The sequence below is a fragment of the Capsicum annuum genome, chromosome 12, assembly GCF_002878395.1.
Source record: "Capsicum annuum cultivar UCD-10X-F1 chromosome 12, UCD10Xv1.1, whole genome shotgun sequence".
Lineage (NCBI taxonomy): Eukaryota > Viridiplantae > Streptophyta > Magnoliopsida > Solanales > Solanaceae > Capsicum > Capsicum annuum.
The window spans coordinates 6,339,145-6,364,455 of NC_061122.1; the positions used below are offsets into that span (position 1 = coordinate 6,339,145).

General features: G+C 32.3%; 2 protein-coding genes across 10 annotated transcripts in view; both read left to right on the forward strand.

Annotated features, from left to right (window-relative positions):
* The window catches only part of LOC107851482 (dicarboxylate transporter 2, chloroplastic), a 15,311-nt gene extending 4,579 nt beyond the window's left edge, over nt 1-10,732 (forward strand). For 4 of the 9 annotated variants that reach the window (XR_001669035.2, XR_001669034.2, XR_001669039.2 and 1 more), the window contains 6 exons: nt 2,425-3,057; nt 5,223-5,536; nt 7,922-8,370; nt 8,629-8,755; nt 9,578-9,625; nt 10,447-10,732. Coding sequence is in view for 1 of the 9 variants with exons in the window: in XM_016696519.2 (XP_016552005.1) it covers nt 2,425-3,057; nt 5,223-5,536; nt 7,922-8,370; nt 8,629-8,744 (1,512 nt within the window). In the remaining 8 variants the exon portion in view is untranslated. Of the gene's footprint in view, nt 1-1,039; nt 1,112-1,782; nt 1,972-2,424; nt 3,058-5,222; nt 5,537-7,921; nt 8,371-8,628; nt 8,756-9,577; nt 9,796-10,446 lie in introns of those variants that run through there. The other 5 variants (XR_001669036.2, XR_001669038.2, XR_001669037.2 and 2 more) reach the window with 3 other exon arrangements.
* Nucleotides 10,733-21,188: 10,456 nt separating this feature from the next.
* Nucleotides 21,189-24,871, forward strand: LOC107850867 (homeobox-leucine zipper protein ATHB-6). Its single transcript, XM_016695663.2, has 3 exons — nt 21,189-21,851; nt 22,607-22,971; nt 23,833-24,871. Exons 1-3 carry the CDS (start codon nt 21,788-21,790, stop codon nt 24,463-24,465), a joined length of 1,062 nt encoding a protein of 353 aa, XP_016551149.2. The 5' UTR covers nt 21,189-21,787; the 3' UTR covers nt 24,466-24,871.
* The last annotated feature ends 440 nt before the right edge of the window (nt 24,872-25,311 follow it).

A 25,311-nucleotide genomic window follows, 5' to 3' on the forward strand; every position in this document is an offset into this window, starting at 1 on the left:
TTAAAAAAAAAAAAAAAGTAAAGTTCTCATGATACTTTCTTCATCAAGGATATCAATTTCTTCATTTTTTTTGTAAGAAAATTATTTCCCATTTTATTAGATTTGAGTTATTTAAGTTCATAAATATGTAATTTCGAACAATCTTGAAATTTTGAAGTTAATTTTCCAGCGAGTCTCGCTGAAAAATGTATCCGAAAATAGCTAAAGAAGATGATGATTGAAATCGTGGTTTGCAAAGGAAGACGCTGATGATGGAGGGTTGTGAAGAAGATGATGAATGGGGGGCGGGGGTTGCGAAGAAGATGATGAAGGGGGCGGGGGTGAAGAAGATGATGAAAGGGGTCGGGATGCTTTTTTTATTTTTTTTTATTAAGAAATTATAATACTTAAAAATAATATTAATAAAATGATTTAAATATAAATTTTTTAATTAAAAAAATTAAAATATTATTTAATTTACTGTTCACGTGCCTCAAATCAGCATTTTGCGCCTGATAGGTATCAATTTTAGCACTTAAGAGATCTGATAGATACAAACTTTAGTTAAGGAATCTAAATAAATTTTGAGGACAAGTTTAAGGTGATGTCAATTTTGACCTTTGCCTTTGAACTTTTGATCAACACTTATCGCTTACCAAATACAAAAATAGGTTTCTCATTCATTGTGTTTCCTTTTATTTTCTTTGATTTTTTATTCTTCAATCTTCATTATTTATCGGCTAAAAATCAATTATGGGCAAAGGGGGTCGTTGAGTAAAAAACTACAAAATGGGAATAATATTTACTTTATATTTATCCTTTTAACTATCCTCCACTTTTTATTAATCCTTTTAACTATTTTACCACACACTCATCACTAATCACAAACAAAAAGACAGTTTCTTATTCATTGTGTTTCTTTATTTGTTTTGAGTTTTTATTCTTTAATTTTCATTCTTTATATATAGGATCAAAATCAATTTATGATACACAGTTTTAAGAGAGAAAATGAGACAAGTATACTATATAAACAGTGTATTCTTTTTGAATTTGTTTTCAGGTTTTCAAGGATTTTGAATTTTGGGAGAGTGAAAGCTAATCTTAAAACCAAATTATTCGTATCTTGAATCAGGTTCCAATTTTCTATCTTTTATTGATTTTTCATACTTTATTTGATAGTAATAATTCATTGATAGTAATTTTGTATATCGAAAAGCTAGTAAATGAATATAAAAAGAATTCAATTTAAAGCTTCCCGTTAAAATTAAACCTTAGACTAATTAAATTTCGAAATTTAAAATGTATCACGTAAATTAAAATACTCTAAAAAAAAATAAAAAAATACCAAAGACAGGTAAAAAGGCAGAGAATAAAAGTATGGTCACGGGTATGTAATACTAACATGTCACATATTTCCATATGTTAGCCTTCTATTGTCCTTTTCAATCAACCAAAATTATCCAATTTCCTTTTTCCTTGGTTAAAGTGACTTCATAATTAAAAGTGACTTAATAATTAAAAGCATAAAACTTGCTCCCTTCGTGCTAAATTAGTTGTCACGTTTCATTTATCAAAAAATAATTTGATTAATTTTTAACATTAAATTTAATATTTTAAAATTTAAACATTTAAAAATTATATAAAAAAATTATAATTTATAATTTTTTATCACGTAAAAAAATATATATTTTAAAATATTAATCGTTATCACACAAAATCCAATTCAAAAAGATATCATTGTCCCCACTTTCTATTCCCTCCACTTTTCCCTTTCCATTTATATCTCAAAATTTCTCCCTCTCACCACTTGCCAATAGCCACTATAATCATAGTCCATATGCACAAATAGACAACCAGCATTATACTTGGCTTGATAATGTATAACTTGAGAGTGAATTATTCAATAGTGAAATGTTCAGAAAATAAAAGTTTTTTTCTCTTGGCTTCAAGAGTGATGAGTTTTATTATGCAGTTTCGATAAATTCAGTTAAGGTAAGAAAGCGCGATTATTTTTATATTAATGCATGAATTAAAGTTAAGGTATGAGGCTTTGTGTTGCTATTGGTTTTTGTGTTAATGCATGAATTGAACTTCTTTGCTTCCTCGAGTAGATACTGTTACTTTCTCTCGAATCGTTGTACTGTATATTCTTTAATTAAATCATTGAATCTTTACATGCTAATTTATTCTTCATTTTATTGTTTTTCTTTCTAATTTTGGTGTCATAGGGAGATTGTAGAATCATAAGTTATAAGTAATAAGTTTTTTCATTATTTTCTTCTTTGCTACTCCCACCCCTAGTTTTGGTGTCACATGCATATTATAATAGTATAAGTAAGTGTAATCTTCGTTACTTTCATCTCAAACTATATACTACTGCTTAACTGTTTATTTTATGCATTCATTAAGTTATCATTCTGAATCCGTCTCTATATATGAATGCAGGCAGTTGGTGACTCGATGTCAAATCCAAGTTCTGAACTTCCTACCACCACCCGCCCTCCTCCTCGCCGCCGGCGCTTCTCATTTCCATCATGGAAAGGTGCAAAGCCAATCCCACTAGCCATATCCATAATAATAGGCCTAGTTTTCCGTTTCGCGGTCCCCAAACCTCACCAACTCACCACTAAGGCATGGCAACTGCTAGCTATCTTCCTTGCAACTATCGCGGGCCTTGTACTAGGCCCGTTGCCCGTGGGTGCATGGGCTTTTGTTTGTCTAACGGTCACTGTTGTCACTAAAACTCTAACATTTGCAGCGGCATTTTCTGCTTTCACTAACGAAGTCATTTGGTTAATTGTTGCATCATTTTTTTTCTCAAGAGGGTTTATTAAGACTGGACTTGGTGATAGAATTGCTCTATATTTTGTAAGTTGGCTTGGGAAAAATACATTGGGATTGTCTTATGGACTAGTTTTGAGTGAGGCAGCAATTTCTCCAGCAATACCAAGTACAACTGCAAGGGCTGGTGGTATTTTTTTGCCAATAATTAAGTCATTGGCTGTCACTGCTGAAAGTCACCCAAAAGATGGTTCTGCTAAGAAGCTTGGGGCCTATCTTGTTCAATCTCAGATTCAGGTCAGCATTTACATTTAAGTTATATATATCGTCAGTCATCAGAAGACTGGTAAAGTTGTTGTCACGTGACCCGGGTGTCATGAGTTGTTCAAGCCATGTAAACAGTTCCTTGTAGAAATGCAAGGCGACGCTGCATGCAAACAATAGACCATTGTGGTCCGGCTCTTCTGAACCCGACGCATATACCTATTATATATGATAAAATGTGAGCTTGAAAAGCTCAACTCTGCAACAATGATGAACTCTTAACAGAGGAGAATAGAGAAGAAGCTGGAAACTGTAATTTGTATTGAGAAAAATATCTAATCTACTCTCTCTTGTACATCAACCTTCTATATATAGAGGTGTAGTGAAGATGCAGAAGAAGAAAGAAAAATATCTCGATGACAACTGGCAATACAGTTGTACGTTACCACATCTTCACTAACTTCTATGCTCACTACTTAACTACCAATCAGTCACAGGATTAGTAACTAATTGGGAAATTGACTAACTAACTATCCACGTGGACAGTCCATAAACTGTAATACTCCCCCTCAAGCTGGAGGGTGCAAAATGTTGAGCACTCCCGGCTTGCTAATAAGGTGTTGATGCTGAGAATGTCCTAAACCTTTAGTCAGTAAGTTTGCCACTTGATGTTGAGTAGGAACATATATGGTATGAATCATGCCAGACTTGATCTTGTCTCTGATGAAGTGACAGTCGATCTCAATATGCTTAGTTCGTTCATGAAAGACGGGATTAGCTGCAAGCTGCATAGCCGACTTGCTGTCACTTAAAACTGCAACAGGTAATTGGATAGACACAACCAATTCTTTAAACAAGCCAAGCAACCAAGTAAACTCAGCTACAGCAGAGGCCATACTTCTGTATTCAACCTTTGCAGAACTCCTTGATACTGTCTGTTGCTTCTTGGATTTCCAGGAAATAAAAGACTCCCCAAACTTGATTACATAACCAGTAAAAGACCTCCTTGTATTAGGACATGCATGTCAACTCAGTTGCAGCCTTAGCTTGGAGCCACACACCTTGACCAATAGTACGTTTAAGATATCTGACAACTCTAACTGCAGCTTCCCAATGAGACTGTTTGGGTGATTGCATGAACTGATTAAGAGTCTGAACTGTATAACTGATGTCAGGCCTGGTGATAGTGGCATACATAAGCTTTTCCACTAGTCTTTGATAGGAACCAATGTCACTAATGGGATCATCTCCACTAAAACCGGTAGCTTGATCATATTCTAATGTAGTCAACTTATAGTTGAGCTCTAAAGGTGTAGTCACATGTTTAGCACCACTGAGCCCCATGTCAGAAATGAGCTCCAATACATACTTCCTCTAATTTAAAATAACACCAGGTTTGGATCTGAGAATCTCAATTCCCAAGAAAAATTTAAGTTCACCTAAGTCCTTCGACTTAAACTGCTTAACCTCTGCAATTAATTCTGCATTGTCACCTGTGATGAGTAAGTCATCCCCATATACCAAAGTGAGGACCATCCCTTCCTTCTTTCTCAAGATAAACAAGGAATAATCATGAACACTTTGGGTAAATCCAGCATTTAACAGTGCAGCAGCTTGCTTAAGTCCATATAAGGACTTGAGCAGCCGACACACTTTTTTCTGCTCCCCCTGCTTCCTAAAACTAGTAATCAATGTATTTTAGTGACCTGATATAGGAATAAAAAATCCATAATTTTATTATACCTTTTGGATCACCCAAAAGATATTCACATGTAACAATATATAACTACCTATGATCATGTACATAATTGGTAATAGCAACTCTACAGTATTTTATAAAGGGCTTCTACATTTCTGTTTCTTATAGCTTGTTTGGCTAAAAGCTTCATAAGTAAAAAAAATACCTATATCGGAAAAGTTTAGGTGTTTGACCAAATGTTTAAGAAAAAATGAGTTTTTTTTACCAGTAGCAGAAACTGTTTTTCAGAAAGTGAAAAAAGTACTTGACAAGAACCTTTGATATTATGCATGTTACATGTTTCTGACTCTTAAAAAATGTTATTGCGTGCGTGTCGGATCCGTCAAACGTAGTGCATTTTTGGAGGATCTCACATGGCTGTTGCAACATTTTTGAAGAGTCCGAGCAACTTATCATCTTCTTCTCGTTAATGCAATTCATTTTGTGATGTATATTACAGACTGCTAGTAGCTCAAGTGCCTTGTTCCTAACAGCTGCTGCACAAAACCTGTTGTGTCTGAAGTTAGCTGAGGGATTAGGTGTAAAAATACCAAGTAAATGGGTCACTTGGCTCAAGGTTGCTTGTTTACCAGCAGTTGTGTCTATTATGGTAACTCCAGTTGTACTATACAAGATTTTCCCTCCAGAGATGAAGGATACACCAGATGCTCCAATAATGGCTAAAAGGAGGCTGGAACAGATGGGTAAAATCAAAAGAGATCAGTGGTTGATGTTGATAGTAATGCTTTTAACTGTTGGGTTATGGATTGCAGGGTATGTTCAAGAAAGTTATATACTACTATGTTTTTCTTTGGATGTGTTCGATATTCCTTTTGGTTGTGTACTGTTTCTTTTATATCTGTCTCAAAGATATCCGTTTTAAGTGCCCCACGTTGGTTGCGAGTTATATGGTTCTGAGCAATTTTATGAGCTAGATTTTGGGTTGGGACAAGTCCAAGAAGAGAGGAATCATGGAATAGAGGGAAGTAATTGGAATTAACAACAAGCCTTAATTAGATGCAGCTGCAGCTCACTGAGAATATGAATATGACCTTAGATAAGAGGTATGGAGGTCGTGGATTAGGGTAGAAGGTTAGCAGGTAGTTGGGGGTTGTCGTGATTTTCAGTGGAATTAGGCTTGGTGATAGTCTGGAGCACTGTGTGTCGTAGTATTAGAGTTATTCATCTAGTTTCTTGCTTTTTGATATCTGTTAGCATATGACATTGTTACTATTCTTTTCCGTATTAGTTGCCAAGTTTTCTTTATTACTCTATTTCCTAGTTGGTAACTATTTTGATTTGCCGTACTCAAGTACACTAAATTTCTTCATTATTGGGGTCTTTCTGAAACAGCCTCTCTACCTCCATGAGGTAGGCAAAGGTCCGTGTATACTCTACTCTCCCTAGACCCCACTTGTGAGATTACACCGGGTATATTGTTGTTGTTGCAGGAGAGGAATGAAGACAGAGCCGAGTGAAGAACAAACTACATCTTGTTTACAATACAGCAACAACAACAAACCCAGTGTATTCCCACAAAGTGAGGTCTGGGGAGGGTAAAATGTACGCAGTCCATACTGCTACCTCCGAAGAAGTAGAGAGGCTGTTTCCGGTAGGCCCCTGGCTCAAGATAAAGAACAGTACACAAGGTCGTAATGAAACATGCAGCAGGATGGATGGCATAACAGAAATATGGAAAAAGAAATAATAAACATAGATGTCAGAGAAGTACGAAATAAAAGAAATACGAGCAATTAAGAATTAAGAAATTGGGCACCCACCTAGTAGTAACATACACTCACAGACCAAAGACACCCACCACACCCAAAATCTCTTGACTAGAGGCTCCTACTCATGGACACAGTCATAGGATTACTAACCCGGCTACACAAGCGCTCTCCTAACACCTTGCTACAACCCACACACTCACACTAGTCTTGTACCCTTATCCGCGACCTCCACACCTTCCTCTCTAGGGTCATCTCCTCAGTAAGTTGTAGCTACTCCATGTCATGCCTAATCACCTCCCTGGTTTATCTAATGTTGGATCCTTATGTTATATTGTCCTGCGCTGGGGAACATGGGGGAAAGGGAGTGTCAAGTTTCCACATTGGTCGAGAAAATGGATATTGTCTTTGTTTAAGGTCAGACATCTATCATCTTGTGAACTAGCTTTTGTGTTTGGGTTGGACTCAATGCCCATTTCTTTATTTTGTGAATTTCGCTGACACTTGAAATGCAATTCTTATCCCTAATGAAGCATAAAGGCACAGACAGATGAATGTACTATGCCTAGATTGGAAGGTGCACCAAATATCTCTAGTGTTCTAATCCAAGTCGATAATCAGCGAGATAGACTAATTATTAAGAGTTTTTGGTTTGTTTATACTTGATACAATCTTCATCATATCCCTCTGCTCATGACCAGAGTGAAATGTTGATTTGTTCATCAACATAAAAATTGATTACGAACGATCAATGCTGCTGTCGAACATTCTGATAGCGTCTTGGATAACATAACATTCAGGCAAGAATATATGAATTGGCATGTTTATGCTCTAGATTTAAGTTTATCTATGGATGAATAAGTTTCGATTCAGATGAAAGAGGGACATCCCATCCCCTCTAGATTATGATACTTTGGTCTTAAGTCTTACAATCATCTCGATAAGTGAAATATATTTATCCATATATACCCTTTTACTTGAATATTTCTCTAGTATGCCTATCTGTTCATAAGCTTGTTTTAGTATGTGTGATTTTCTACAACAGATACTGTTTAACTTTGTAACAGAAAATATAGAGAACTCCTACTTGCTTTTGTTTTATTTTGTATAATATTGGTCTCAAATGAGTCTAAATGGAGCGACATGGTTAGTGAGAATTTATTTAGTCAATCTCAAACTTGCTTGGGATTGAGGCATAAATGTTATTGTTCATACTATCTACTGTTTGATTGAAGAATATTTTCTTGGATTATTGTTGTCACGTGTTGAACATTTCTATTCACTCATGATCGATACTGAAAGAAGGGACTGTTTCTTGCATGTCCCGACTCTTGAACATATTGCTGATGTTGCACCTTTCTTCTTTCTATTAATCCATTTCGGCTTGTAGCTAATGCTCGATAATGGCACCAACTTTTATTTTTTTGTGCAGAGAGGCTCTCAAGCTAGCAAGTGTTATCGCAGCAATGCTGGGATTGTCGTTACTTTTGGCTTTAGGAGTACTTGACTGGAATGATTGCTTGAGTGAAAAATCTGCATGGGATACCTTAGCTTGGTTCGGGGTTTTAATAGGCATGGCGACACAATTAACAACTTTGGGAGTTGTTGATTGGATGTCGAAGGGTGTGGCTCACTTCCTCGGTTCTCTTTCACTACATTGGTCCGGGGCATTTTGTATCCTTCAAGCAGCATATTTCTTCATCCACTACTTGTTTGCTAGTCAGACTGGTCATGTTGCAGCATTGTACTCAGCATTTCTCGGAATGTGCTTGGCATCAAAAGCTCCCGGTCTCTTTGCTGCACTGGTTTTGGGATACAACACTAATCTTTTTGGCGCGTTGACACATTACAGTAGCGGTCAAGCTGCAGTATACTATGGAGGTAATTTAATCGAAGCATATCTCTTTTACGTGCAATGACATAGAATACGTGGAATCAAAATGCCAGTTCTGTTTTTGGAATGTGCTGCAACTTCTTGATTCTTTTTTCATCCAAATAAACGGAAAATGCAGTAAGAGTGGTATCAGCATTTCAGTTTCTTTCTTGTTCATCTGCATTCAATATTTCGATAACTATTTCCTCTTCATTTATTTTGAGGAATTCGAAATTGATCTCATTTTCGATGCCCTTCTTTGGCAGCTGGTTATGTGGAACTACGCGATGTCTTCAAACTAGGCATCATCATAGCTATAATGAATATAATCATATGGGCAGTAGTTGGAGTTGGCTGGTGGAAGATTCTTGGCCTTTACTAATACTGAAATAAGTAAGTGAATTCCTTCGTTTCCCTCTTATCGTGTGAGACAGACTAGTGGCACATGGACGGGTTGGGTCAAATATGTGCTCATTTTGCCGACACTAGCCCATAGCATATGAGTCAGACCAGCGGCAAATGGACGGGTTGGGTCAAATATGGGCTCATTTTGCCGACACTAGCACGTAGCGTATGAGTCAGACCAGCGGCAAATGGACGGGTTGGGTCAAATATGTCCTCATTTTGCCGACACTAGACTGTAGCGTATGAGTCAGACCAGTGGCAAATGAACGGGTTGGGTCAAATAAGTGCTCATTTTGCCAAAACTAGCCTGTAGCATATGAGTCAGACCAGTGGCAAATGGGCGGGTTGGTCAAATATGTGCTCATTTTGCCATAACTAGCCCGTAGTATATGAGTCAGACTAGTGGCAAATGGACGGGTTGGGACAAATATGTGCTCATTTTGCCAATACTAGCCCGTAGTGTATGAGTCGGACTAGTGGCAAATGGACGGGTTGGGTCAAATATGTGCTCATTTTGCCAACACTAGCCCGTAGCGTATGAGTCAGACTAGTGGCAAATGGACGGGTTGGGACAAATATGTGCTCATTTTGCCAATACTAGCCCGTAGTGTATGAGTCAGACCAGTGGCAAATGGACGCGTTGGGTCAAATATGTGCTCATTTTGCCAACACTAGCCTGGGTTATCATTACACAATCGAAACTATTATCAACGTATTCAGGCTCATCTAAATTATACGAAAAATTGTTGTCAATTTTGATTCGTTAATAGTTATATAAGAACATACTATTGAGCTTGCAATATGTAACAGGAGTTTTCTGGTGCAAGAACTTCAGGACAGGCTGCATTCAACTTAAAGGTACTATTGTCTGAGCTTTTCTATATCAGGCAGAATTTTGTCGGTGGTGGAGCAGGATTTTTAGTTTATGAATACTAGACCACAGTTGTTTTTACTTACTAGGTTCTGGATAGATTGTTTTTACATTAAACAAACTTTTTTTTTAATACAAATATAGAGTTTAAGCCAAAGTTTCGAGCTTTATTGTACCATTATATTAGAATCTTCTGTTGTATTTTACGATTTTTTTACAAATGTTCTATCGTTGCCACACCAAAAAAAAAGAAAATCGGTATGGTTCAGTATTTTTAGGTTCCATTTTGATTTCGTATAGTACAATAAGTCGATAACCATAATCTGACTTACATATAATGAAGAATTATTACTTTTACAATGGTGTGAAATGATGAAATTTATCCAATGTTGGCGCGAACGAAACATATGTTTGAATAATCTGTATTATAATAATGCAATGTATATAAATTTTCACATGTTAAGTTTTTCTATATGGTTTTTGGTATTTCGGTATTATTTTTCTATAAATATCAAATACAATATCGCATATCAAGTATCATAATACCAAAATCGAAGTATCAAAATTTTTGTTTTGCATATGGTAATTTTATATTTATCAACACTCTATATCACATAAATAAGTATGTACACCCTATATCATATAAATTATTATAAGGCAACAAGGATTTAGATGATCACAAAATTCACTTATATATTTCATTATCATTTTCAAAGAAAAAAAACTCACTTATATATTTATCTTTCATGTATTTGTTTTATTGTTGATCAACAAATCTCTAATCATGACTCTCTTTGATCCATGACAGGTTTAATAAAAGATCAATTGGTGCATTCTCCAATATTATCCTCGGACTCTTCAAAAATATCGTTGGATATGTGTCGAATCTTTCAAAATTGGCGCATTTTGGAGGATCCGGCAATATTTTTGGAAATTTTGAGAACCATATATTAAAACTTCAGAAAAAAATGAAACAATAGATTAGTAGGTGATTTACCTTAGTGAAGCCGTTGTAAATATTTATTTGAGGTGAATATTTTTCAAGGTCAAACACCTACTTAGACTTTCTATCAAGTTATTCAATTTTTTGTGAAGTTTTGTAATTTTATAAGTGTTTTGCTTTAACATCAAAAATAGATTCAATGCAATTCAACATAATCTAAGAAATAAATTTCGAATTTGATATCAAATTATCCAATCAAGCATAAGATTTTAGGAAATTTAAACGCAGAGATACTAAGATCGATACTCTTCTAGCTTTAATCATGCACGATTAATGAGATTTTAGGAAATTTAAATGCAGAGATACTAAGATTGATACTCTTTTAGCTTCAACCATACACAATTAATGTCCTCTTTTGCGCCAATAAGAATGTCAAATGGACAGATTAGATTGAATTTAGATCAATAAAAGTAAGTCAAATTATGTATGTGTGTGGAACTTGGTTTTACCTAAGATGATAACAACTTGATTTTGCAATACTCAAACTTATTAATTCTATAATTACTTTATATTTATTTATTTTTTAAAATATTATATTAACTCATCAATTTTCTACTTTTCCTTTTACTTTTCCAAGTGTTTTTTTTTCCTTTTAGACAGCACTCACAAAATAGAAAAAGAAATAAAGCATTGAAAGGAAAGTTGCCTACCATTAAGGGGTCTACACTCTAAAAAGCCCACTTTTTCATCAAAAATCTTTTTTTCCCCATTTGTTACTTTTCCATTTTATATTTATTTCTCTTTTTCTTTTTCTAGTTTTTGATTCTTTGAATAATTATTCATAGGTATTCGTAAGAATAGTTGAGTTGGTGTATCAGACGGCTATATATCTTGTAAGAGACGTCAGAGATCAATTCTCTCTGTCAATGTCTTTTCAGTCGAGCTTATCACATCGAACATCTTCTGAGCTATTAACCAGAAATAGATTTACCTCATGCACACTCAAAGAATAATCACGGTAACTTTCCTGAAGTTGCAAAAAGTAAAAATAAAAAAATTACACATGGCCATATCATCTACCCTAGAAACAAAAAGATAACTCTCTTTTCCTACTTTCTAAATTAAATGGAAAAAATGTGTTCTTTATTTTGTTGCTACTTTTATTTTCTCTTTTGTGTGACTGTGTGACAGTCACTTTCACTTTTGAAAATTAAACTCAAAACTTAGCTATCTATCATTGTCTTCTGGAAATATACTGTATGTATAAATATTTATTCCAATACTATCCATGTGATTCATGCAACATGTATGACACATCAATATGTTTTTTTTTTGGTAACTATTAGACATCAATGTTAATTTGATCAATTTTCATGTATTAAAATGCTTCTAAACTTTGGATCAAAATAGCCCTTTAACTATAAAATAAAGTTTGTTCATTAGAGAAAATTAAGTTAGTACTGATGAATTCTTCTCTACTAAACTTCGATATTATGTTGTTTTTTTTCTTTTGTGTATGTGTTTCACATTTGGTGATTCAGTATCCGTTTTGAGTCCCAACTAATTTAGATTCGTATCGCCTAGCAATTCTTACGAAGATTTTTGATTAATTCAGTCAGAAAATGAATTAAGGAAAATCTATTGAACTGCCCTAAATTGATGCCTTAAATTTGATATGTGACAATTACTTACCACAAAAGGTTTGGTGGAGTGGTAAGTACTTTTTAATACTTAACCTTGGGAATGAAGTCGTCTTTGATAGGAAGCGTTTTACCCCCATAGTGGGACTTCCTGATGCAAATTGAATTAGTCGAGCTTCAATGCTGGTACCGGATGTCGGGTGGGAATTTTATTTTTTTTTTAGAAAAAATTATTAATGGGGACCAATTTTAGTCAATATAACATGAGGTGTTTAGAGGCAAGATTAATCACGAGGTTTGTCTTGATCATATTAATTATGTTAGAACATAATTAATTTGGACTCTCTAACTAACTAATAAATGATTTTTCATTTAAATCAATTAGTCTAGTACTTTCTCCATGTCTTAATATGATTATGAAGAAGCAAACAACCACAACACCCATGCCACTTAATTGATTTTTAAGCATTAAAGTCCACATTTAGTTATCTATATCTTCCTAGTAAATAACTAAATATGGCACATTTTTATTTAATGGGATAGGTTATTAATAAATTATGATCTTAATTAATTTCAAGATTAGCAAAGTCACATGGGGAAGCAAGAATATTGGACCATTAGATGACAGTCATTTCTATGGTGTGAGAGAAAATATATAAAGTAACTTTTAATTAAAATTGTGTTTTAAATTTTGTCAGTTTTTATATACTTGTTGAAAAAGTAATGATCAATAACAAGTTTAAAATTTTGGCTGATTGTGTAAATTGACTAGCTGTTCTCTTGGAGGCCTTCTAGAACTGTTCCATTTTTGAAAAATACTGATTAAAAAGTGTTTAATTTCTTGCTTAATTAATTAATTAATTAATATCTCGAGTACAAATTAATCAAACTTAAAACAATTTTTTAACATTAATGATGTCACCATGAGAAAAATTTACCCTAAAATTGCCTTGATTTTGTAACTTTGTTTACACGTGAGATTAGAGTTAGGTGAGAATTTATCGAAGCACTACCAAAATATGATAGCGGTAAGTTAAAGTTGAAGGGGTGCCTTTGAGCAACGTTTAAAGTTTTCTTCATATGTCTAGATTCGAAGCGCTTCCAAAATATAATAGCGCTAAGTTAAAGTTGAAGAGGTTCCTTTAAAAAATATTAAAGTTTTCTTCTTATATCTAGATTTTTGATTCGTCAAAGGCATGAAATCAGTCGATAAAATTTACGTGAATGAGAAATACTTAATGCATCGAGCTACTCTTTTAATAAGATATGACAATAATAGAATTTTGAGAACCAATTACTTTTTTGTTGGTATCTTTGCATGGATTATGTTATAGTGGATATGTTATCTCCAAAACCCAAGAAGCTAAGGTGCTTTATCAAAGTTTTTGTATTTGATAGCACATAATGATTAAATCATAGAAAGATGTAGTATATACTATAAAATAAAAATATGTTATGGGGGATTTATACACATACTTTTGTGCAGGATCAGAAACTCTAATTAATATGTCCCATACTTTTTGATCTCAATCTTATCAACTACAAGAAGATCCTCCTCTTCCCATACCAGTTCAAGTATATATATATATATATATATGAAAGCGCAGTAAATAATAATAACTGTAACTCTAACTATTTCAAAATAGCAAAATTTCTTGTCGCATATAATGATCTGCGTAAATGATACGTGTAACAATTGTCAAACCTGACGTGTCTAATTTGCACCCCATGAAATTGAATTCTCCTAAAAGATGTGCACGAAATGTCAATATCTAGACGATCAGATCCATACACCTTAACGACGTAACTATAAGTATAATTCTACAATGACAACCTTAATCTATTGAATGCGTAGAATATATGAGTTGGAGGTCATAGATGCGACTATTAATTCTGAAAGACCACTCCATCTAAAAATACCTAACATATAAGAAAATTTGAGGACATAGTTGACAATAGTTTTATACACTAAAGAATTTTTCATATATCTATATATATTTTTTCAATGAAGTGGCCATATGGACAGCTTTTCCTTTGCAATTTTATGTCCACCTTGAAACCAAGCAATTGTCACAGTTCAAATATTTTGTTTTTTCCTTGAAACTTTTATATGTTTTTTTCTTGAAACAAAGTCTAAGTAAACTCACATGCACACAACTCATCAATTCCCCTTTTTTCTTGTGGGGTTTCTCTTTGAGACAATGGAAGAAAACTGAAAACTTCAACTCACACTAACACATGTTGTCTACATTATAAAAGTGAAAAATTCCATTTTGTTTCTTCAATCCCCCATATATGGCCACACTTAGCCTGCACCGTGGCGGAATCAGGATTTTTATCAAGGGGTTCACAAGTGAATATACGAGTTAATCGAAGGACGTTCGACATCTAATATATACATAAAAAATAATTTTAGTCACATATATATTATTATTTTCATCGAAGGAGGTTCGGATGAACCCCTATTCTAAATATAGCTCCGCCCCTGGCCCTATAGCAATGTATAGAAACAATTATCTATCTGGAGAAGTATCGAGTTCAAATTCTGAATACGAAGCCGCGTTTCTCAAAGAGAAAAAAAATTATCCTCAATGTAAGATTTCTCTAAGCGAATTAAAATTTATATAATTTCAATATGAATATCGAATATTGAGAAATCAGAAAATTATATATAGAAGCAATTGGTTGATTTTTCAATGATCTAGGACTTACTTTTTTGTTGCCTATGGTGGGCTCCTATATATTTTTTAAAATTTTATTTTACAATATGATGAGAAGCTAGTAGAATATTACAGCTAAATTCCCACTTGCATGTCCCCTAGATGTCACAACCCAAAAGAAATGCCAATTTTTTCTCCCATCAACCAATTAACATGACTTTCTTGAATGAGAGTTTTGAAAATGAAATTTCATTGCCATCAATCTAAAGTTGTGTAAATCTCATAACTATTCGAGGCGAATTCAAAATTTAAACTTAAACGAGTTCGATATTGAGGGTTTTATTATCGAACGACCTATTGTACCTTTTGAACTGCCAAGAAAAATGTTATAATAGGTTGAGTTCATAATGAAAATACTATATTTGTTTCTGATAATAATACCATGTAATTAATTACTATATAGTTTTTGATCTATGAAAACATAAATTAAATTTTATAAGCTAAGAACAAAGGAACGTTAGGACAATGTCCCACCTAACAGTACTAGAAACTATACGTAGACTGTAGAGTAACGTTTAATTTCTTTGATTGAAAAAATTGATGTGAAATTACTACTAATACAAAATAAAAAAAAAAAAGTAATTAAAAAAACATATATAAAAAGAAACAAGAGTCAAACAAGACATAAATTTGTTTTGTGAAAAAGACACAATTCAAATTAAATTATTTCCATGAAAATAGTCCTGAAATTTAAATTTCACTTTCTAATCATTTCAATTTACTGGCTTGTTCTATACAGTTTTTATACACATTCTATACAGTTTCTATATGAATCTTATACATATAAATATTCTATACGAAAATTATACAGTTTTAATACACAATTTATACAATAACTGTACTTTTTTAAAGCGATTTATACAATAATTAAATAATTTTCATACACTTTCTATATATTTTTTATATATATTTTACACACACACACACACACATATATATATATATATATATATGATAGAACTATACAATTTCTATACATTTTAGCCTACGTAGTTCATGTTCTATTTAACAATTATATCATTTATATAATTTAATTATTATTTCTAAATAATAATAAAAAAAGCAGAACATTTGATCAATTAAAAAATTTATAGCAAAAAAAAATTAAAATATTTTCAAAAGGGCCGAATTGCCCAAGTTGAATACTGCATCAGTATTGTATATAGACTGTATCAGTATTATATATGAACTACGTAGGCTAAAATAACTCAAATTATGAAATTGCTATAAAGTGAAAATAGCATATCCGACTGGCCAATTTTTGAAAAAATTTCAAACTTAGACTATTTATTTTTAAAATTACTATAAAGTATCCTTTTTCCTTGTGAAAATGTATGATATTATGGACCCAATAAGTCTATAGGATATAATTCCCTCCACCTCAAATGATCTGTGGTATTTTTTATTTACACGCTACTTAAAAATACATTAGTTAGAATATTAAATTGTGTTTTGCTTTTCAAATAAGTTAGTCTTTGGAACATGAGCTTTTTTAGAAATTAAAGTCATGTGAAATATTATAATATAAAAATATAAATTATGGTATTTGGTACGAATGGCACATTTAAAAATAGCACAAAAAGGGGATAAAAGTGAAAATAACCCTAACTAGGAGATGTATCTAACTACTTTACTCTCATTTGATCTTAAACATAATTTACTTTTTATTAAATACTTATATTTATTGAGATATTTATAATTTTAAACTATTGAGATATTTATAATTTTAAAAATAGCTACGATAGATAATTTAACACGGAATAAGTAACTTATTTTCTAGTGTCAAAATGCTTGGCAAGCATTTAGTTTAATTGGATAATAATCATTTTTCACATCATTATGGTTGTTAGTGCAACCAAATTAGATTGTGTTTTTTTTTTTTCCTTTTAGATTTTTCAACCATGTTATAATTACAAGAAGGTTAAATCAGCTTGCTTATAGATATAGATATGATGATAAGCAGACAAATTATATTCTTCTCTTTCTATTTTTCACATATGAGGGCAAGAAGAGATTGGTCATAAACTCTTGAAAATGTTTGTGGATTGGACCACAAATCACATGAGAAGATAAGAATATATCATTACTCTATATGTTACCTATATATATATTGCAAGATAGATAGAATTCTTCTACCTTAATTAAAAGTTTGGAGTTTTGAATTTTAAATATGAAAAAGCTTTGATGAAGTATGGTGGCGTAAACAAAGTACCTGGCTACAGGACAGACGATAGTAGCTTTGACTCAATTCTGTATTTATGTTAAAATAAATTCTTTAATATATATATAAATAGTGTACTCCAATTCGATAAGTAAAAAAATTACGATTCAAAACTCCTATAATTTCGATATATCAAAACGTTTTGTATAAATAATCTTATGATTACTTATATTAAAATAAAAAAGATTAATCTAACTTGAAATAAATTGTGTTTTAAACTAGGATAACGGAAAGGTTAAAAAAAGAAAATTACCAATGATTGCACATGACACATGTTAGCATATACAAACGGTGAGTCTAGGAGATTTTATGGATACTTTTAAAATTCTTAATGCTAAACTCATTTTAATATTATTAAAATTGTAATTACAAATTTACTATTTATACTCTATATCCATAATTATGAATTTAGATGAGCGTGGATATAGACTCTGTTGGTGTAATATATCATAATAATTAAATTATAGTTGAAAATATAAAAAATCTTCTTGGCTGAAGCTCGAATATCTCACTTTCTTTGAGGAGATTCAAGCTCACTACGGTAGAATCTACACCGATCCAGCAGTATATCTCTTGACTTATTCCCTTCAGGATACAACAGTCTATAAACGATGTACAACTCGAGCAACTCCGGGTTAGTTGAAGAGTCTAAAGTTCCACCACAAAAACACTTTCATTCAACATATTAAAACTCTCTTTTGTGCAGTGAAAATAGTTATAGACTTAGAATTTTTTTCTTTACAAGAACTAATGGTCATCTTTTATCACAATTTATACCCACTAACATCAAATGATAATGTGGTGAATAATGGACAAATAAAGTACTAAAAGTTACAAGAGTTGTCAAAATATAATGACACCACTTTCTTCGCTTATGTCCATCAATTATCATCTACTTCAATATTTTTAGAGAAAAGACATCCTTTTTTTCCCCGTGAACTTGTCCTCCAATTAGCACTTAAACTTAACTTTTATTTATTTACCCCCCTTAACATCTTTAAAGTATATTTGTTTCACCCCTCAAAATTAAATTTCACTCTCACAACGGAGAGTGGATTACACACGCGCTATGTCAATGCCAAATCAGTTCCACGTCATTGCCAAGTCATTGCCACGTAAGAAAAAATTAGGATTTAAAAAAAAATCTCCCACACATACTATTTTTATGTATTTTTATTTTAAAAAGCAAAATATATATATTTACTATTTTAATATATATATATATATATATATATATATTAAATAAAAAATCCCCCCCCCGCCCCCGCTCTTCTTCCCTTCCGGTCCTCCACCCCCCAGCTACCCCCCGTTCTTTCTCCCCTTCCAGCTCCTCCCCCCACCCGTCATTCTTTCTCCCCTTTTAGCCCCCCCTACCCCACCCCCACCCCCAGTTCTTTCTCCCTTCGAGCCCCCTATCCCCACCCTCTTCTTTCTTATTCAAACACAAAAATACTTTCATCAAGTTAAAATTAATTTTTTCAAATTGTCTTATTAATAAATAAATTCAAAAGTAAAAATCAAAAGAAATCTCATTGATGATAAGTGATTCAAAAATAAAATCATCAATTTAATTTAATTTTTTTCTAAATTTTGGGGGAGTTGGATTGAAGGTTGAGATGGTGTTCGACAGAGAAAATTATTTTATAGTGTTTTCATGTTTGTTCTTGGGTAGTGTTAGTGGAGGAAAGTGAAAAAAATTAAAGAAAAGAGTTGTTCTTGGGTGGTAGTGTTAATGGAGGAAAGTGAAAAAAAAATTGAGGTTATTAATGAAGGTTTGAGTGTTGTTGTTGATGATGATTTGGAAAAAAAAAAAAAAAGGAGAAAAAAGTGTCCATTTTTTATTTTAATTTTATTTTAATTTTTTTAATTTTTTTAATTATATTTTAAATATAAGATTACTGAAATTATTTTTTTTTAATAAATAAGCGCGCTCCTTTTTTTAAAAAAAATATCACGTCAGCGTTAGGGGTCAAACAAATACACTTTAAAAATGTTAAGGGAGGTAAATAAACAGAAGTTAAGTTTAAGTGCTAAAGTAAATTTGGAGAACAAGTTCAGGGGGAAACAGATGTCTTTTCTCATATTTTTATTTTAATAATAAAATGCACCAACAGACTCCAATAGAGGTCGTTTGGTGCACAGAACATGATAAACGAGGATATCTCATGGACAGGAATATCATGTGAGATTACTTTATCCTCAACATGAAATAAAGTTATTTCAAGATTATAATTCTTATCCCGTATATTGAACAACCCCGCAACACTTAACTATGGATAATTAACATACACTTTCACCTCAATAAACAATAGCAAACAACAACATCAGGGGTGGATCTAGTGATGTTAATTTGAGGTGATCCGACACTCATTAAATCTGATGTAAATTAAGTATAATTATGTAAGATATGTATAAAAACTGATATAGGATGGAGAAAAGCACCCTAGCTAAGTACTTTGATTTACAGACGAAACCTTAAAGCTTTGAATATGGATATATGTGTTCGAATCTTCTGAACACCCACGACTCATGCCTGGTGAATTCCAACAAAGTAAGATTTAGATAGGATACAGTGTAAGCAGACCTTTACTGCCTCTTCAAGGTAAAAAAGTTGTTTCCGAAAGCCCCGAAGCAACTCAAAGTAGCAATTTTACCTCAATAAATCATATAATTACAATAAATTTAACTTATTTTAGTATAAATATTTAATTTAGGTAAGTATTTAGTATTTACCATAAGAAATTATTATTTCAATTAATGGGGATAGGCTGACGTGTCAAATTCTTTAGCCAGCTCAGCTCGAGCCGAGCCGTTTCCATTTCCTTCTTCTGCTTATCACCACTATATATATAGCTTATCCTGACATAATATTCACTTTTTATTTTTATATTTTTATCCAACATTTTATTTTAAATGTAAAAATTACATTATCTATTTCAATTATCTAGCACCATTTGAGTTGGCTTATTATTTTTAAAAAGAGAAAAGCTTTTAAAATTTATGGCCTAGAATAATTTTAAGATATTTGTGTGATTTATAAATTATTTTATTAAGAATAATTTTTTAAAAAAATATTTTTAACTATAACAAGATGACATTCTTTTTAGACGAATTAAAATAAATATTTTTTTTTGAATTTTTTCTATTGAGTATATATATAAAAAAATTACTAACCAACAAAGGTTTCTTTGCAATTCAAACTCAAGAAATTTAATTAAGAATAAAGTCGTAGAAGTGGATTTAACTAATTATTTGTGAATGGAATTTAAGTGATTATTACATCAGTATAAAATCAAGAATGAAAGTCAGATTATTGATATTTATGATTTAAAATAAGTTTTAATGTATTTCTGTTGCTAGAAATCATCTCTTTAATGGTAAATTAAAATTTTTAAAATTAAATTATTATTAAAATAGAAATATGTCATGTTCTTTTAGACCGAAGGAATAAGAGTCTGCAAAATTTAAATAAAACAACTAGATTTACTTAATTAGAGCTTAAAACTTAAGATAGCTTTACTTCTTCTTCATTTCATTTTATGTGAAGATATTTTAACGAATAAAATTAACTATAAAAAAATATCATTCTCTTTTAGATTAACTAAGAAGAAAAACGTCATATTAATTAGGATAAAAGGAATATCAGAACATACAACAGCATCAATAACATACTCTGATATGACCCCATAAGTAAAGTTTAAAGCAAAATAAATATACATAAATCTTATTTCTACATTCTATAGATTAGATCGTTCTTGATAAATTCTCAACTAGTAATAACACAATATAATATTTTTATTTTATATAATATAAAGCTAAATCCAAAAGAATATCTCCCTATTACAGGAATAGCCAGTGACCAGTACACCAGAAAGCAATTTGCATTCAGCTTGAATTTGGATTTCATTTCACTTCCCTTCCCCCCCGCCCCCCACCCGCCCCCCAAAATCTTTTGCAAGAGCACCTAACCCCAGTCAGATTTTAACCCTACATCTGACTCAACTTTGGTTTTATTTAAACTCACAGAAAGTGTTACACCAAGGGCCAGCTGGTTTTTTCTCATCTCAATTTTTCTTCATTCTCCTCTCTCAAAAAAAAAAAAAAAAAAAAATCCTTTCTACATTCATTTTCTTCCAAAAAAATTTAGTGGGGTGTTTCAAGATATGATTTTTAAGTTAATGATGTAAAAAATAGGTTAAAAAAAAGTAGTATTTAAAACTTAGCCACTATTTCTGTTTTCAAATTTAATCCTTTTTTTAGTTTCTTGATTTTCTTCTTCTAATTCTTGATGGGTTGTTGTGAGGTGGAAGAAGTATATAAAAAGGAGAAAAATGAAACTTTGGTTACTAGAGAAGAAAAGGGGTTACACAATATCAATAGTTTCACTAAAAACTTTGCCATTTTGGTTGGTTTTAGTAGTGAAAGAAGTTGTTCCCTTCTTGTCTTCTTGTTATAAGTGAAGTGAAGTGAAAAAAAAAATAAAAGAACCAAAAAATACAAAATTAATCTCCTTTTGCAGCTCTGTTTCTCAGTTTCTGTGTAAATAATAAGCTTAAGAAAATCAACAAGTGAACAAATATTGACCTTTGCGTTACACAGTTTGGATCATCATCATACATACAATTATGAAAAGACTTGGTAGTTCTGATTCATTGGGTGCTTTGATGTCCATGTGTCCAAGTACTACAGGTACTTGTTAAATTTTTCTAAGTGAAAATATAGCGTTTTTTTGTTATAGTTGGTTTGCTTACCGTTCCACTACTATCTGTTGTCTTGGTTACTGTCTACTAATGTGTTTCTTATTTTCATTACGTCTTTTTTGGACTGTGTTTGTTGTGAGCCGGGTCTATAGTTACTATCTACTGTCTCTTGTATTTTTATTACGTATTTTCTTAAGAGTGTTTATGTTTTGTTTAGTAAGGTTTGTGTACATTTTACCATCAATAGACCTTACTTAATGGAACTTTACGGGGTATATTGTTGTTGTTTCCTATGTATAGATCAATTTTGAAAGAGAAAAAGAACAACCCCATTTTATGTTTTGTTGTCTTTAAGCTTTTTCTATGCTCCAATCCCTAGTGTTTTAGTTATAAAGAAACTAAATGGAGAATATTGAAAACTGAATTTTTTAATTGAATCTAGAACATGGTGGTCCTTTTCTTGTTTTAGTAAGTTTTCGTGCTTCACCTTTTATACCATTTTTAGCTTTCCTCGAGGCAATTATGTGTTTGACCATAGATTTCAAAGTTAGAAACTAACTTGAAAAAATGAGTCTTTGAAGTAGTGTTTGGACACACATTTTACTCGAAAAAAATAGAAAATTTCGTGAGTGGAAGTCCTAAAAGGTGAAATTTTTTTTATCATATTTCGTAGCCAGACAGATATTTGAAGATAAATTTTCATCATTGTGTTTGCTTATATTCTTGTTTATGTTAATGTTTTAGATGACCAGAACCATGTGTACTCATCAAGGGACTTCCAATCCATGTTAGAAGGCTTAGATGAAGAAGGATGTGTAGAAGAATCTGGTCATGTTTCTGAGAAGAAAAGGAGACTAAGTGTTGAACAAGTGAAAGCTTTGGAGAAGAATTTTGAAGTTGAGAACAAACTTGAACCTGAAAGGAAAGCCAAATTGGCTCAAGAACTTGGTTTGCAGCCTAGACAAGTTGCTGTTTGGTTCCAAAACAGACGTGCACGTTGGAAAACAAAGCAGCTTGAGAGAGATTACAATGTTCTTAAAGCTAATTTTGATTCCCTCAAACATAACTATGAATCTCTCAAACTTGACAATGAAGCTCTCATCAAAGAGGTACCAAGGCATATTGTTTTACTTGAGTCAAGGGTCGAAAACCACCTCTCTACCTACCAGGTTGGGGTAAGGTTTGGGTACACTGAATATGCTGTTTTTTGTAGTGAAGACATGTTATTAGTTGTAGTACAGTAAGTTCAAGTTCTATGCAGTAAAGTCAGTGAAAATATTTACACAGTCAAGCTATGTTGGGACTCTTTAAAAATGTCGACGGGTGTGTCGGATCCTCTAAAAATAGTACATTTTTGAAGGATCCGACACGGGTGTGGCAACACTTTTGGAGAGTCCGAGCAACTTAGTAGTCAAGTGATCTATGATAGGACTACAGATTAGATGAGGGTCCAAAGTTTTAATTTACACAATTAGTGTGACCTATGATATGACTCTAGATTAGAGGGTTCAAAATTTGAACTTCATGAGTTCGAGATTCTATGGTAACTATTTGATTATTGAGTTCAAAATCAATTAATCCTTGCTTAGTAAATTTTGATTCAGATGGATATTTGATCCTCTACAACCACCCCTTGGTACAGATAAATCTACATAAAGAATCTTTAGACTTCTGCATATAACTAAAAGCCATACCATAAAAGTGCTAAGACATTTATACACTGTTTAAAGATGTTATCTTTTCCATCAGAAACAGCTTCTCATCTCTTTAGGTAGGTGTAAGGTTTGCGTACATCTTCCTTCTCCAGACCCCACTTGTGAGATTACTCTGTATATGTTGTTGTTTAAAGTTTGAATCTTTTCTATCCGGAGCAGTCTACCTCACTTGTGGGATCAGACTGTATACGTTGTTGTTGTTGTTTAAAGTTTGAATCTTTTAGTGTTCCGTGCTGATATTCTTTCATCTTTTAGATTTGTGAGCTGAAATCAAAGGTGTATGGTGGTGAGAATGGAGAAAGCAGAGGAGCTGTTGTTGTTGTAAAAGAAGAGGCAATGGAATCTGAAGATGATGACAAACTGATGAATGAACAAAACAAGCATCCAAATGATGGCAACAACAGCAACAACAATCTTCTTGATGAAGAAGAAGAAGAAGATCAAGAGGACGATGAGGCCATCAATGCCACCAATGTTGCATCAACCATTTTCGCCGACTTTAACAAAGATGGTTCCTCAGATAGTGACAATTCAAGTTCTATCTTGAATGAAGATAGCAGTCCAAATGCTGCAATATCTTCATCTGGTGCTTTCTTGATTTCAAATGATGGTAGTGGTGGTGGTTGCGGAGTTGGTTGTTCATCATCAAGTTCATTGCATTTTTGCTTTAACTTCACTGAATCAAGTTCAAAATCAATTCTTGGAGATACTCAAGCCAATTCTTGTTATACTTACCAACCAACAACAACAACAACACAATATAATGTGAAGATGGAGGAGCACAATTTCTTCAATACCGAAGAATCTTGCAGTACTTTTTTCTCAGATGAACAAGCTCCTACACTTCAATGGTACTGTCCTGAAGATTGGAACTTTAAAGACTCTTGATTATCTATCTATCTTGATCACTTCAAGAATAAGGGAAATTGTCTTTGTTGGGAGCCAAATTTTGTATAGTGGTTATTGGTTAAAGAAAATGGCCTAATGGTTAAGAGATGACAAAGAGTTCAAAAGCTGAAGTTGATGGAGGGTGGGGGTGGTTCAAGTGGGGTGGTTGGGTGAGGAAGAAGGTTTTGGGGGGGGGGGGGGGGACTAAGTAAAAAATTGGGAGAAGAAGAGTTCAAGAAGATCCATGATGATGGAGAGAGTTTCCCTGTAATGAAAAATAAAAGTGGCTAAAAGTATAAATAACCATGCATTCTATATATTTGAATGGTTTTAATATCTTTTTGCCATCCATGAAATGTAAAATTAAAAATGATAATTCATTAATAAGCTTTCACATTTTCACCTATTTTATATATCAATAAAAAAATGCTTTTTAGCTCTGTAAGAATTAAGTACAATAATTTAAAATTATATGACACTTTTTTTTTTAATTAATCACTTCAAAAAAGAACAAACATATTTTCATGTTTAAAAAAAATTTAACTTTTAGTTTTCAATTTAATCCTAAAAGAAATAGTTTTTGTAGCTGCATCAACTTTGTCATATATATAGTGAACCTCAAGTTTAAATAGTTCATGCTCATTTTTGGAGACAATGCTCTCAAAATTTTAATTCAAAAACTCTGATTAATTAAAGGTCAAAAAGCTATAAGATGACTCAAAATTGCATATAAGCTTTTAAATTTATTTATTTTTTGTAGAAGAAAAAGGTTAAAAGAATTGTAATTTTTCCGATCTTATTTGTGAGATTTTATGAAACTCTATGTTATTGTTGTTAAAAAATTGC